Genomic DNA, 14,151 nt, shown 5'->3' on the forward strand with positions numbered 1-14,151 from the left:
GCCAAACAGAGTGATCTATTTCAAGTGTTTATTTCTGTTAATGTTGATGATTATGGCTTACAGCCAATGAAAACCCAAAATTCATTATCTCAGTAAATTAAAATAATTAAGAAAAACACCTGCAAAGGCTACCTAAGCGTTTAAAAAGGTCCCTTAGCCTGTTTCAGTATGCTCCACAATCATGGGGAAGACTGCTGACCTGACAGATGTCCAGAAGGCAGTCACTGACACTCCACAAGGAGGGTAAGCCACAAAAGGTCATTGCTAAAGAAGCTGGCTGTGCACAGAGTGCTGTATCCAAGCATATTAATGGACAGTTGAGTGGAAGGAAAATAGTATGGTAGAAAAAGGTGCACAAGCAACTGGGATAACCGCAGCCTTGAAAGGATTGTTAAGAAAAGGCCATTCACAAATTTGGGGGAGATTCACAAAGAGTGGACTGCTGCTGGAGTCATTGCTTCAAGAGCCACCACACACAGACGTATCCAGGACATGGGCTACAAGTGTCACATTCCTTGTGTCAGGCCACTCATGACCAATAGACAACGCCAGAAGCGTCTTACCTGGGCCAAGGAGAAAAAGAACTGGACTGTTGTTCAGTGGTCCAAGATGTTGTTTTCAGATGAAAATAAATTTTGCATTTCATTTGGAAATCAAGGTCCCAGAGTCTGGAGGAAGAGTGGAGAGGCCTCAATCCAAGCTGCTTGAGGTCTAGTGTGAGGTTCCCACAATCAGTGATGGTCTGGAGAGCCATGTCATCTGCTGGTGTAGGTCCACTGTGTTTTATCAAGGCCAAAGTCAGAGCAGCCATCTACCAGGAAATTTTAGAGCGCTTCATGCTTCCCTCTGCCGACAAGCTTTTTGTAGATGGAAATTTAATTCTCCAGCAGGACTTGGCACCTGTCCACACTGCCAAAAGCACCAATACCTGGTTTACAACAGTATCACGGTGCTTGACTGGCCAGCAAACTCACTGGACCTTAATCCCAAAGAGAATCTGTGGGGTATTGTCAAAAGGAAGATGAGTCACCAGACCCAACAATGCAGACGAGCTGAAGGCTGCTATCAAAGCAACCTGGGCTTCCATAACCCCTCAGCAGTGCCACAGGCTAAGCGCCTCCACGCCATATATAGGGAACTGCCTCCCTGGCTGGGTTTTGTAACAACTAACCGAAGCACTGGCATAATTTCCTCTTCTCTGTGGTGTTATCCATATACTTCCATTTTTCTCCCTCAACAGCCCGTCCCTTTGCTTCTCATTGTCAGAAATAAACACGTGAAATAGATCACTCTGTTTGTAATGACTCTATATAATATATGAGATTCACTTTTTGTTTTGAAGAACTGAAGTAAATTAACTTTTCGATGATATTCTAATTTTGTGAGGAGCTCCTGTACATGGCTTTTTTCCTAAAGTCCCGGATATCCTCTTCAAGTAAAAAGAACTGTTTTATACTGTTATCCTTTTTTATTACTTATTTTTAAAGATAAATTTAGGTATGGACCTTTCCATCATCTCCATTCTTTGAAGTTTTTTATGATAGTAAATAAATCTAATTCTGTATTTATGGGGCTGTAAATTTGTGCTAAATCTGCTGCATATTGAATTTTGCTCTTTCTGTTTGCTAGGAAGTGCCATTGCCAACCGCACAGCCCACATCTACCATCGTTCGGCCTCCATCCCTTCAAGTTCCTAACGTGCTGCTTACAAATTCAGACTCAAGTGTTATTATTCAACCAGCGGTACCTTCACCTACATCTAGCACTGTAATAACCCAAGCACCACCGTCTAACAGACCCATAGTGTGAGTACCCTGCGCCATGCTGTTCGCCCGCGCACTGCCTGCATGTCTTGTAGACTGTTAAGATCTCCAGGAGATGTCAGACTCTGTCTGCTTTGCATTATGGCAGTGATGTCGTCAGTAATTATTAATAGGTGAGGACATGTTATTTTTTATTAAATGGTCAATTATAGACCTTATAGTCCTTCTAAACATTGCACTGGATATAGGCCTCTAGATGACTGGATTTATTCCCACCGTGTGAGTTTAAAAATCTTTTTTAAATTGGTTGTCCAAGACTATTTTATTTTTTAAGGTGCCCATATGTGGGAACTAAGGTGCCCATACTCTGGAACTAAGGTACCCATACTCTGGAACTAAGGTACCCATACTCTGGAACTAAGGTGCCCATACTCTGGAACTAAGGTGCCCATACAAGGGTATTAAGGTGCCCATACGCGGGAACTAAGGTGCCCTCACTCTGGAACTAAGGTGCCCATACAAGGGTATTAAGGTGCCCATACACTGGAACTAAGGTGCCCATACAAGAGAGCTAAGGTGCCCACACACTGGAGCTAAGGTGCCCATGCACGGGAACTAAGATGCCCATTGTTGTGAATTCTGCTTTTGGGTTCCCTCCGGTGGTAGTAGGTGGTAATGCAGTTGTCCCTGGGTTGCAGTCCTGGTCAGATGTGTCTGCTGATTGCAGTTCTGACTGGGGTATTTAGGTGTGCAGGATTCATTAGTCCTTGCCAGTTGTCAATTGTTGTTGGGAGGTGTAGGACCTCTGCCTGGTTCCTCCTGCCTTTCTGCCAAATCAGCAAAGATAAGTGTCTGGTTTTTTTTCCTGTGACACACATGCTGTGTGCTTCACAATTCAGTGCTATTCTTTGTGTTTTCTTGTCCAGCTTAGATTGTGTCAGTATTTTCTCAGTCTTGTTGGATTCTCTGGAGTGGCAGATATACATTCCATGTCTTTAGTTAGATTGTGGAACTTTTTGTATTATCTGTTGTGGATATTTTTGGAAGGGTTTTAATACTGACCGCCTAGTAATCTGTCCTATCCTTTCCTATTTAGCTAGAGTGGCCTCTTTTGCTAAATCCTGTTTTCTACCTGCGTGTGTCTATTCTTCTCCTACTCACAGTCATTATTCGTGGGGGGCTACCTATCCTTTGGGGGTCTGCTCTGAGGCAAGATAGCATTCCTATTTCCATCTATAGGGGTATTTAGTCCTCCGGCTGTGTCGAGGTGTCTAGGGTTTGTTAGGCACACCCCACAGCTACTTCTAGATGCGGTGTTAGTTCAGGATTTGCGGTCAGTACAGGTTCCACCGACTCCAGAGAAAGTTTTCATGCGGCTCCAAGGTCACCAGATCATAACAGCCCATACTCTGGAACTAAGGTGCCCATATAAGGGTATTAGGGTGCCCATGCCCGGGAGCTAAGGTGCCCATGCCCGGGAGCAGATTTTTAAGTTACCTCCAGCTTTTAACTTCACAAATGTTCACTTTCATTTCTCTTGCTAATGGCTATTGCACCCAAACTTTCTCAATTGCCAAGTCTGTGGTCAACATGTATTTTTAAGGTTGGATCCATGCTTTTTTCTATCCTCAGACCAGTTCCAGCTCCTTTTCCTCTCTTGTTACATCTACCTAATGGACAAACCATGCCTGTTGCTATTCCTGCCTCAATCACAAATTCCAATGTCCACATACCTGCTCCAGTCCCAGTAAGTCTGTATGTGTGTGAGTTCTCCTTGGTGTGTAGCTAGAGCGTCTCTGTATTCTCTCATCTCCCTTGTGTCCATGACATCGTACCATTCTCACTTCTGACTTGTGGAAGATTAATAATAATTCAGCAAAATGGGATAATATAAAACGTAACTTTTAATAATTCAAAGTACTTAAAAAACAAATCACCCAGGTGAACAAAACACACAAACTGGGGCAAAGTCTTAACCTTAAGGTGTAATGGTCCCTAGAGACTAATACGCCCCTCACAGGATTAAAAGGATACCGACTACAATAATGCTGACGAGATACACATTACTGAGGTATGGTATATAAGAGGATTGTAAAACTGTTTGTAAGTTACAATAGCAACAGTATCATACGCTCAGAATCTCAGATCTTGTGGAAGATTAGGAACTCTAATGGAAATGCTTCTTACTTGCTGCATTGGTGGGAACATGCACATAGTGCCGTCACTGCCTTTACATGGGATGATTTTCACTAATCACAATGTCCAATTTGTAGCAGTAATTGCTATGTGGAAATTGTCGTAGAAATCAGTTTAATAATAATTGAGCCTGAGTGGTGATTGTAGATGGCTCAGCATTATATATACAGTACAGACCAAAAGTTTGGACACACCTTCTCATTTAAAGATTTTTCTGTATTTTCATGACTGTGAAAATTGTACATTCACACTGAAGGCATCAAAACTATGAATTAACACATGTGGAATTATATACTTAACTAAAAAAGTGTGAAACAACTGAAAATATGTCTTATATTCTAGGTTCTTCAAAGTAGCCACCTTTTGCTTTGATGGCTGCTTTGCACACTCTTGGCATTCTCTTGATCAGCTTCAAGAGGTAGTCACCGAAAATGGTTTTTACTTCACAGGTGTGCCCTGTCAGGTTTAATAAGTGGGATTTCTTGCCTTATAAATGGGGTTGGGACCATCCGTTGTGTTGTGCAGAAGTCTGGTGGATACACAGCTGATAGTCCTACTGAATAGACTGTTAGAATTTGTATTATGGCAAGAAAAAGCAGCTAAGTAAAGAAAAATGAGTGGCCATCATTACTTTAAGAAATGAAGATCAGTCAGTCCGAAAAATTGGGAAAACTTTGAAAGTGTCCCCAAGTGCAGTGTCAAAATTCATCAAGCGCTACAAAGAAACTGGCTCACATGAGGACCGCCCCAGGAAAGGAAGACCAAAAGTCACCTCTGCTTCTGAGGATAAGTTTATCCGACTCACCAGCCTCGGAAATTTCAGGTTAACACCAGCTCAGATTAGAGACCAGGTCAATGCCACACAGAGTTCGAGCAGCAGACACATCTCTACAACAATTGTTAAGAGGAGACTTTGTGCAGCAGGCCTTCATGGTAAAATAGCTGCTAGGAAACCACTGCTAAGGACAGGCAACAAGCAGAAGAGACTTGTTTGGGCTAAAGAACACAAGGAATGGATATTAGACCAGTGGAAATCTGTGCTTTGGTCTGATGAGTCCAAATTTGAGATCTTTCGTTCCAACCACCCTGTCTTGTGCGATGCAGAAAAGGTGAACGGATGGACTCTACATGCCTGGTTCCCACCGTGAAGCATTGAGGAGGAGGTGTGATGGTGTGGGGGTGCTTTGCTGATGACACTGTTGGGGATTTATTCAAAATTGAAGGCATACTGAACCAGCATGGCTACCACAGCATCTTGCAGCGGCATGCTATTCCATCCGGTTTGCGTTTAGTTGGACCATCATTTATTTTTCAACAGGACAATGACCCCAAACACACCTCCAGGCTGTGTAAGGGCTATTTGACCAAGAAGGAGAGTGATGGGGTGCTACGCCAGATGACCTGGCCTCCACAGTCACCAGACCTGAACCCAATCGAGATGGTTTGGGGTGAGCTGGACCGCAGAGTGAAGGCAAAAGGGCCAACAAGTGCTAAGCATCTCTGGGAACTCCTTCAAGATTGTTGGAAGACCATTCCCAGTGACTACCTCTTGAAGCTCATCAAAAGAATGCCAAGAGTGTGCATAGCAGTCATCAAAGCAAAAGGTGGCTACTTTGAAGAACCTAGAATATAAGACATAATTTCAGTTGTTTCACACTTTTGTTAAGTACCGTATTTTCCGGCGTATAAGACGACTTTTTAACCCCTCAAAATCTTCTTAAAAGTCGGGGGTCGTCTTATACGCCGGGTACAGACAAATGTGCATGTGGTCCCGATGACGAAGAGAGGGGGCGTCTCACAGGAAAGTGTGAGTGGAGTAGCCCCCTGTTACCTGATTGCGGCAGCGTGGTAGTCTCTGTGCTGGGGAGCGGCGTCTCCTCATTGCGGTAGCATAGGGTTTCTGTGCTGGGAGCGGCAGCTCCTCTTCGTGCCGTGGGGGCTCTGTGCTGTGGGGCGGTGCATCTTCTTGCAGCGTCGGGGCTCCTCCGGCATCTCCTCAAGGCCTGGAGGCACCAGCAGCTCCATTGCTTCGATGCGGTGGCCTCCGGGAAAATGGCCGCTGAGGGCGGCGCATGCTCAGATTCAGATCTTGTTCCGAGATCTCGGGAGACGAGATCTGAATCTGAGCATGCGCCGCCCCCAGCAGCCATTTTCCCGGAGGCCACCGCATCGAAGCAATGGAGCTGCCGGTGCCTCCGGGCCTTGAGGAGATGCCGGAGGAGCCCCAACGCTGCAAGAAGATGCACCGCCCCACAGCACAGAGCCCCCACGGCACGAAGAGGAGCTGCCGCTCCCAGCACAGAAACCCTATGCTACCGCAATGAGGAGACGCCGCTCCCCAGCACAGAGACCCCCACGCTGCCGCAATCAGGTAACAGGGGGCTACTCCACTCACACTTTCCTGTGAGACGCCCCCTCTCTTTGTCATCGGGACCACTCCCCACCCCAAAAGGCACATTAGTCACCGGCCCTATAAGACGACATACGGCATATAAGAAGACCCCCGACTTTTAAGAAGATTTCATATTTTAACTGGAAAAGTTGGGGGGTCGTCTTATACGCCCAGTCGTCTTATATGCCGGAAAATACGGTATATAATTCCACATGTGTTAATTCATAGTTTTGATGCCTTCAGTGTGAATGTACAATTTTCATAGTCATGAAAATACAGAAAAATCTTTAAATGAGAAGGTGTGTCCAAACTTTTGGTCTGTACTGTGCATACATAATACTAGATGGTGGCCCGATTCTAACGCATCGGGTATTCTAGAATATGTATGCGTAGTGTATAGCACAGCCCACGTAGTATATTGCACAGCCACGCAGTACATTGCGCAGCCCACGCAGTACATTGCGCAGCCCACGCAGTACATTGCGCAGCCCACGCAGTACATTGCGCAGCCCACGCAGTACATTGCGCAGCCCACGCAGTACATTGCGCAGCCCACGTAGTATATTGCGCAGGCCACGTTGTACATTGCGCAGGCCACGTTGTACATTGCGCAGGCCACGTTCTACATTGCGCAGCCCACGTAGTATATTGCGCAGCCCACGTAGTATATTGCGCAGCCCACGTAGTATATTGCGCAGCCCACGCAGTACATTGCGCAGCCCATGTAGTATATTGCGCAGGCCACGTAGTACATTGCGCAGGCCACGTAGTACATTGCGCAGGCCACGTTGTACATTGCGCAGGCCACGTTGTACATTGCGCAGCCCACGTAGTATACTGCGCAGCCCACGTATTATATTGCGCAGCCCACGTATTATATTGCGCAGCCCACGTAGTATATTGCGCAGCCCACGTAGTATATTGCGCAGCCCACGTAGTATATTGCCCAGCCACATAGTATATTGCCCAGCCATGTAGTATATTGCAGAGCCCACATAGTATATTGCAGAGCCCACGTAGTATATTGCACAGCCCTCGTAGTATATTGCACAGCCCACGTAGTATATTGCCCAGCCCATGTAATATATTGGCCATCCACGTAGTATATAGCACAGCCCATGTAGTATATTGCCCAGCCCACGTAGTATATAGCAATGCGGGCATCATATCCCTGTTAAAAAAATGAAATAAAATAAAAAATAGTTATATACTCACCTTCCGGAGTCCCCGGATCCAAGCGAAGCGGTTACCGACGCTGCTCGTGCGCTCCGGTCCCAAGAGTGCATTGCGGTGTCGCGAGATAATGACATAGCGGTCTCGTGAGACCGCTACGTCATCATCTCGCGAGATCGCAGCATGGACCGGTTACCAGAGCGTCGCGAGCAGGAAAGGCTCGATCCGTGGGGCCGACGGACGGTGAGTATATAACGATTTTTTATTTTTTCTATTATTTTTAACATTAGATCGTTTTACTATTCATGATGCATAGGCAGCATGAATAGTAAAAAGTTGGTCACACAAGGTTAATAGCAGCGGTAATGGAGTGCATTACACTGCGGCATAACGCGGTCCGTTACCGCTGCGATTAACCCTATGTGAGGGCAGACTGGAGGGGAGTACGGAGAGGGCACTGACTGCGGGGTTGAAGGAGCGGCCATTTTTCCGCCGGACTGTGCCCGTCGCTGCTTGGTCGTGGCTGTTTTGCCGCGACCAATCAGCGACTTGGATTCCATGACAGACAGAGGCCGCGACCAATGAATATCCGTGACAGAAAGACAGACAGAAGGACTGACAGAAAGACGGAAGTGACCCATAGACAATTATATAGTAGATAGTTATGGGTGCGATTTAGGAGGGGCTGGGAAGCTGTCAGGTTACCTTTTAAATATATATCACACATATAATATCTATATAATTTAAAGGTAACCTGACAGCTCCCCAGCCCCTCCTAAACCGCACCCCTATCTGTATGGCCTCATCGCTGCAGCGATCATGTGTCTGTACAGCGCCTCATCGCTGCAGCGATCATGTGTCTGGACAGCGCCTCATCGCTGCAGCGGTCATGTGTCTGCACAGCGCCTCAGCACTGCAGCGGTCATGTGTCTGTACAGTGCCTCATCACTGCAGCGGTCATGTGTCTGTACAGCGCCTCTTCACTGCTGCGGTCATGAGTCTGTACAGCGCCTCTTCACTGCAGCGGTCATGTGTCTGCACAGCGCCTCATCACTGCAGCGGTCATGTGTCTGTACAGTGCCTCATCACTGCAGTGGTCATGTGTCTGTACAGCGCCTCTTCACTGCTGCGGTCATGTGTCTGTACAGCGCCTCATCACTGCAGCGGTCATGTGTCTGCACAGCGCCTCTTCACTGCAGCGGTCATGTGTCTGCACAGCGCCTCTTCACTGCAGCGGTCATGTGTCTGGACAGCGCCTCATCACTGCAGCGGTCATGTGTCTGTACAATGCCTCATCACTGCAGCGGTCATGTGTCTGTACAGTGCCTCTTCACTGCAGCGGTCATGTGTCTGTACAGCGCCTCATCACTTCAGCGGTCATGTGTCTGTACAGCGCCTCTTCACTGCAGGGGTCATGTGTCTGCACAGCGCCTCCACTGCAGGGGTCATGTGTCTGTACAGCGCCTCTTCACTGCAGGGGTCATGTGTCTGTACAGCGCCTCTTCACTGCAGGGGTCATGTGTCTGTACAGCGCCTCATCACTGCAGGGGTCATGTGTCTGTACAGCGCCTCTTCACTGCAGGGGTCATGTGTCTGTACAGCGCCTCTTCACTGCAGGGGTCATGTGTCTGTACAGCTCCTCTTCACTGCTGGGATATAAACAGAGACCGGCAGGGACCACCGAAGTGTCATTGGAGCTGTAGGAGTGTGACCAGGTGAGTACTGAGTAAGTCAACTTCCCTGCACACTTTTTTTTTCTAGATCCCTGACAAACCCCTGCAACATCTGAAATAGCTCGGTGGGAGTACATTGGTTTCTGTAGGTTAACATTAAAATCTCTGCATCAAATGTGGGGGTGGAAATGAAACTAGCAGGCTTTCTTGGAAAAAGAAAAAGAGTTAAAATAAAATGAAGTGGAGAGTGACATGTCAAAAGGAGAAACGTTACCCCTTAGACCTCAGTCAGAGGCCTCCCACCCAGCCAAACCAGATCTCACACTTTGTCCTGAGGAGGTGTAAACATCCTGAAACACTTTGTCTGCAAATGGAGATTCTGGTTTCGCTTTTATACTTAATCATATTACAAGGCTCGTTAAAGGGTTGATATTGACTTTTAGGATTGTTACTTCCAATAGGTGGCGCTAGAGTTCCTGTTCTCTTCGTCCCTGAAAAGGCAGTGTGCAGATCAGTTTTATAACTCCATGCCACATACATGACGAGAAGTTGTTCTGCCCCTATTTCGCAGTGCATATCCTAGTGAGTCTAATGCCACAATATATGTGGGTTTTTTTTTCTTATACCGAGTACATGCGCTGATGCTTCGCTGATACCAGTCCTTCCACAAATCTTCGTTTCTGTACATTGCCTTCCAGTTCCTATTTGCTTTCCATTTTTGTTTGTAAAGCTCGCCCCCTAGTGGCCAGACTGTGCTTTTGCACGTTTAAATATCCTTAAAATAAAAATTAATATATTTTTAACAAATTCTTCAGATAAACTTTTATAATCTCTTAATTTAATTTTCTTGGAAATGAAGTGTAATCATTTTTCTTAATTTTTTTTCCCCCTATTTTTATCCACAATTAAACACATAGCATCGCTTTGTAAATCGATATATACATTTAAATAATAGTTTGCAGTGTCCTAGCATAGCCGCATTCACCAGGTTACTATGTGCTATGACCCTATGTGGTTCATCCATCATATCAGTGCCACAAAGAATTTAGCCAGTTGACACCCTACATCCCGGGCCATCATGGATGGGTCATTATTGTCTACGACGAGGCAGAGGAGCTGCGTGATTTAATTATGGGGTACATAGAGCATTCATCTCATTTGGTTTTTGCAGAAAAGTAATGCAAAACAAAAAGTGACTCTACCATTGTATTTCCATTTTACTGGCTGTGACTGGTGCTAGGAGAACAAAGCGATTGCCTTCTGTTGGTTTTGGTTGAACGTCCAAGATCTGACATATCTCTGATCTCGGCCGTTCTCCTGGAAACTGATGATTGCCAACCGTCGTCTTTCTGTGGGTGATGAGGTGGGGAAAGCTTCTGTGCCCGTCTCATTAAGATGGTATACATGTCTTGCACCCCAGTCTGAAAATGGCTACTGAAAGATGGGCATGTGCCCAGGCTCATCCATTAGCCAACCTTACTGACAGCTCTACGCATGCACGAGTTTCTAATGGGCGGCATTTTGAGTGGGAGCTGCTGATCGTAGCTGCTATAAATGTTATAAGTTATTAATTTTCTGCTGTGCTCTTTCATAGATTGTCCGACCAGTCACCGTGGTGCCTACCATCCCAGGGATTCCGGGCCCTCCATCTCCATCACCTGTTCAGTCAGAGGCAAAACTGGTAACTGCTCAACTGTCCGTATTGTTCTTACATTATCTGAGGGCCCGATCATGCTGGGATTTGAAGTGCATCCATGTCTCTGTACAGGGCTTCCTTCTGAATCCCCCCCCCAAATAAAGTGACTCATATGTGCCTTTTATGGAGCCATTGAATGAAATAAGGCAAAACAGAGTACAAATGTGATTCATGTGTGCCCCTGAAGAAGCCGTAGAATTGAATAAGGCGAAACGGAGTCCAAAATTAGAAACTTTGGGCTCTGTTTGCTCTCCTTTCCGGTAGTGACTATCTTTTCAGACAGGCAAAATAATTTTTTTTTTTTAACCTTAGGCTAGGGATCCATGATTACTTCTCTAATCTGAATGTGGTCATGTCAGAATACTTATTATATTAAAGGGGTTTTCCAGTTTCAGAAAAGTCCTTTAAATTCTGCTGCAGTTTGTTTTTAGACAAACAGGCTGCACCTCTGCTCCCGATGTGGGTTACTGTCTGCAACACTGGCGTCACATCGACAGCTCTGCAACCAATGAGTGACTTCAGCTGCTCGTGCCACCAGCTTAGCAGAACTGCTCAGCTTCGTTATAAGCTGCAGCACTGGGAAAGTGACTGGTAGCAGTAGTGCAATGTCCACACTGGACCTGGTGAGGGCAAGTAAAGTACATAATGTTTGTTTGTTTTTTTGCTTACAACAAACTGTGCTGGAGTAGAGGGGTTTCCCGAAAGCAGAAAACCATTTTAATCTGACTTTTTCTTCTGCTTTAGAGAAACATTGAGTTCTTATGACTATCAAATTGACCATGGAATGATGGAGGCAGGAGGGCGTTTTTTGTCTTTCTGTGCCGGCTTTCCTGTCTGTTGAACTGCCTGTAGGCATAACAGAGAGGGCGGGATTTCAGATTGAGGCAGGCCAACTATTGGACAATGACTGGCACAATGCAGGCTGGGAAGTAAAGGAAGTTCTAGCTCCTATAGTGCTGGTAAATGGAAACATATGTATGTGTGTGTATGTACAGTACAGACTAAAAGTTTGGACACACCTTCTCATTTAAAGATTTTTCTGTATTTTCATGACTATGAAAATTGTACATTCACACTGAAGGCATCAAAACTATGAATTAGCACATGTGGAATTATATACTTAACAAAAAAGTGTGAAACAACTGAAATTATGTCTTATATTCTAGGTTCTTCAAAGTAGCCACCTTTTGCTTTGATGACTGCTTTGCACACTCTTGGCATTCTCATGATGAGCTTCAAGAGGTAGTCACCGGAAATGGTTTTCACTTCACAGGTGTGTCCTGTTAGGTTTAATAAGTGGGATTTCTTGCCTTATAAATGGGGTTGGGACCATCAGTTGTGTTGTGCAGAAGTCTGGTGGATGCACAGCTGATAGTCCTACTGAATAGACTGTTAGAATTTATATTATGACAAGAAAAAAGCAGCTAAGTAAAGAAAAACGAGTGGCCATCATTACTTTAAGAAATGAAGGTCAGTCAGTTCGAAAAATTGGGAAAACTTTGAAAGTGTCCCTAAGTGCAGTGGGAAAAACCATCAAGCGCTACAAAGACACTGGCTCACATGAGGACCACCGCAGGAAAGGAAGACCAAGAGTCACCTCTGCTTCTGAGGATAAGTTTATCCGAGTCACCAGCCTCAGAAATCGCAGGTTAACAGCAGCTCAGATTAGAGACCAGGTCAATGCCACACAGAGTTCTAGCAGCAGACACATCTCTACAACAACTGTTAAGAGGAGACTTTGTGCAGCAGGCCTCCATGGTAAAATAGCTGCTAGGAAACCACTGCTAAGGACAGGCAACAAGCAGAAGAGACTTGTTTGGGCTAAAGAACACAAGGAATGGATATTAGACCAGTGGAAATCTGTGCTTTGGTCTGATGAGTCCAAATTTGACATCTTTGGTTGCAACCACCGTGTCTTTGTGCTGCGCAGAAAAGGTGACCGGATGGACTCTACATGCCTGGTTCCCACCATGAAGCATGGAGGAGTGTGATGGTGTGGGGGTGCTTTGCTGGTGACACTGTTGGGGATTTATTCAAAATTGAAGGCATACTGAACCAGCATGGCTACCACAGCACCTTGCAGCGGCACGCTATTCCATCCGGTTTGCGTTTAGTTGGACCATCATTTATTTTTCAACAGGACAATGACCCCAAACACACCTCCAGGCTGTGTAAGGGCTATTTGACCAAGAAGGAGAGTGATGGGGTGCTACGCCAGATGACCTGGCCTCCACAGTCACCAGACCTGAACCCAATCAAGAAGGTTTGGGGTGAGCTGGACCGCAGAGTGAAGGCAAAAGGGCCAACAAGTGCTAAGCATCTCTGGGAACGCCTTCAAGATTGTTGGAAGACCATTTCCGGTGACTACCTCTTGAAGTTCATCAAGAGAATGCCAAGAGTGTGCAAAGCAGTCATCAAAGCAAAAGGTGGCTACTTTGTAGAACCTAGAATATAAGACATAATTTAAGTTATTTCACACTTTTTTGTTAAGTATATAATTCCACATGTGTTAATTCATAGTTTTGATGCCTTCAGTGTGAATGTACAATTTTCATAGTCATGAAAATACAGAAAAATCTTTAAATGAGAAGGTGTGTCCAAACTTTTGCTGTGTGTGTGTGTGTGTGTGTGTGTGTGTGTTTGTGTGTGTATGTATATATATATATATATATATATATATATATATATATATATATATATTACATTTTATTTTTCTTTTTAAGCAATTTCACCGTTTCTGTTTCCTATATATGTATATCATTGTGTTGCCCCTGGATGTTCTCAGGCTTTTGTGAATTATTACTACATGTTCTTGTGGTTAGGCTGATGTGGGCTCCGGTCCTCTGAGGCTTCGCTCTGTTGATCCTGAGCTGTAAGCTATGATGGAGGTGATGGTGAGCGTCGTTCTAAGGTCAGGTCTTCAGTAGGGACTCTCTTGTTCACGACAACCCATCAGAGCATCAGTAAGGAGAAGAAACCACTGCTATAACCCCATGCGTCATGCTTGTCATTTTCCGGTTAGGGCCGGTAAGTGCACATCTTGACTTTTTATATTGGAGCTCTCTACTTAACTGAAGGCGCTGGAGGGGAGGGAAGAACAATCAGAAGTGCAGTAAGTGAAGCTCGACCCTGTGGGATCCGCCATGTAAAGACTTCTGTGACAATCGGTGAGTTATGGTTCCACACAGTATGATGCCGGTAGGGTTACGGCAGGAGGCGAGATGACAGAGGGCAGGCTGGCAACTATTCAGAAAGCCG

The 14,151-nt window shown here is 45.5% G+C and overlaps 1 protein-coding gene across 4 annotated transcripts in view; it reads left to right on the plus strand.

Moving 5' to 3' along the window:
- The window catches only part of ATF2 (activating transcription factor 2), a 120,001-nt gene that overhangs the window by 24,656 nt on the left and 81,194 nt on the right, over positions 1-14,151 (plus strand). For all 4 annotated transcript variants that reach the window (XM_077272646.1, XM_077272648.1, XM_077272650.1 and 1 more), the window contains exons 6-8: positions 1,630-1,805; positions 3,396-3,510; positions 10,792-10,878. In XM_077272646.1, the coding sequence (XP_077128761.1) occupies positions 1,630-1,805; positions 3,396-3,510; positions 10,792-10,878 (378 nt within the window). The remainder of the gene's footprint in view (positions 1-1,629; positions 1,806-3,395; positions 3,511-10,791; positions 10,879-14,151) is intronic.

Source organism: Ranitomeya variabilis, chromosome 7, assembly GCF_051348905.1.
Source record: "Ranitomeya variabilis isolate aRanVar5 chromosome 7, aRanVar5.hap1, whole genome shotgun sequence".
Classification (NCBI taxonomy): Eukaryota; Metazoa; Chordata; class Amphibia; order Anura; family Dendrobatidae; genus Ranitomeya; species Ranitomeya variabilis.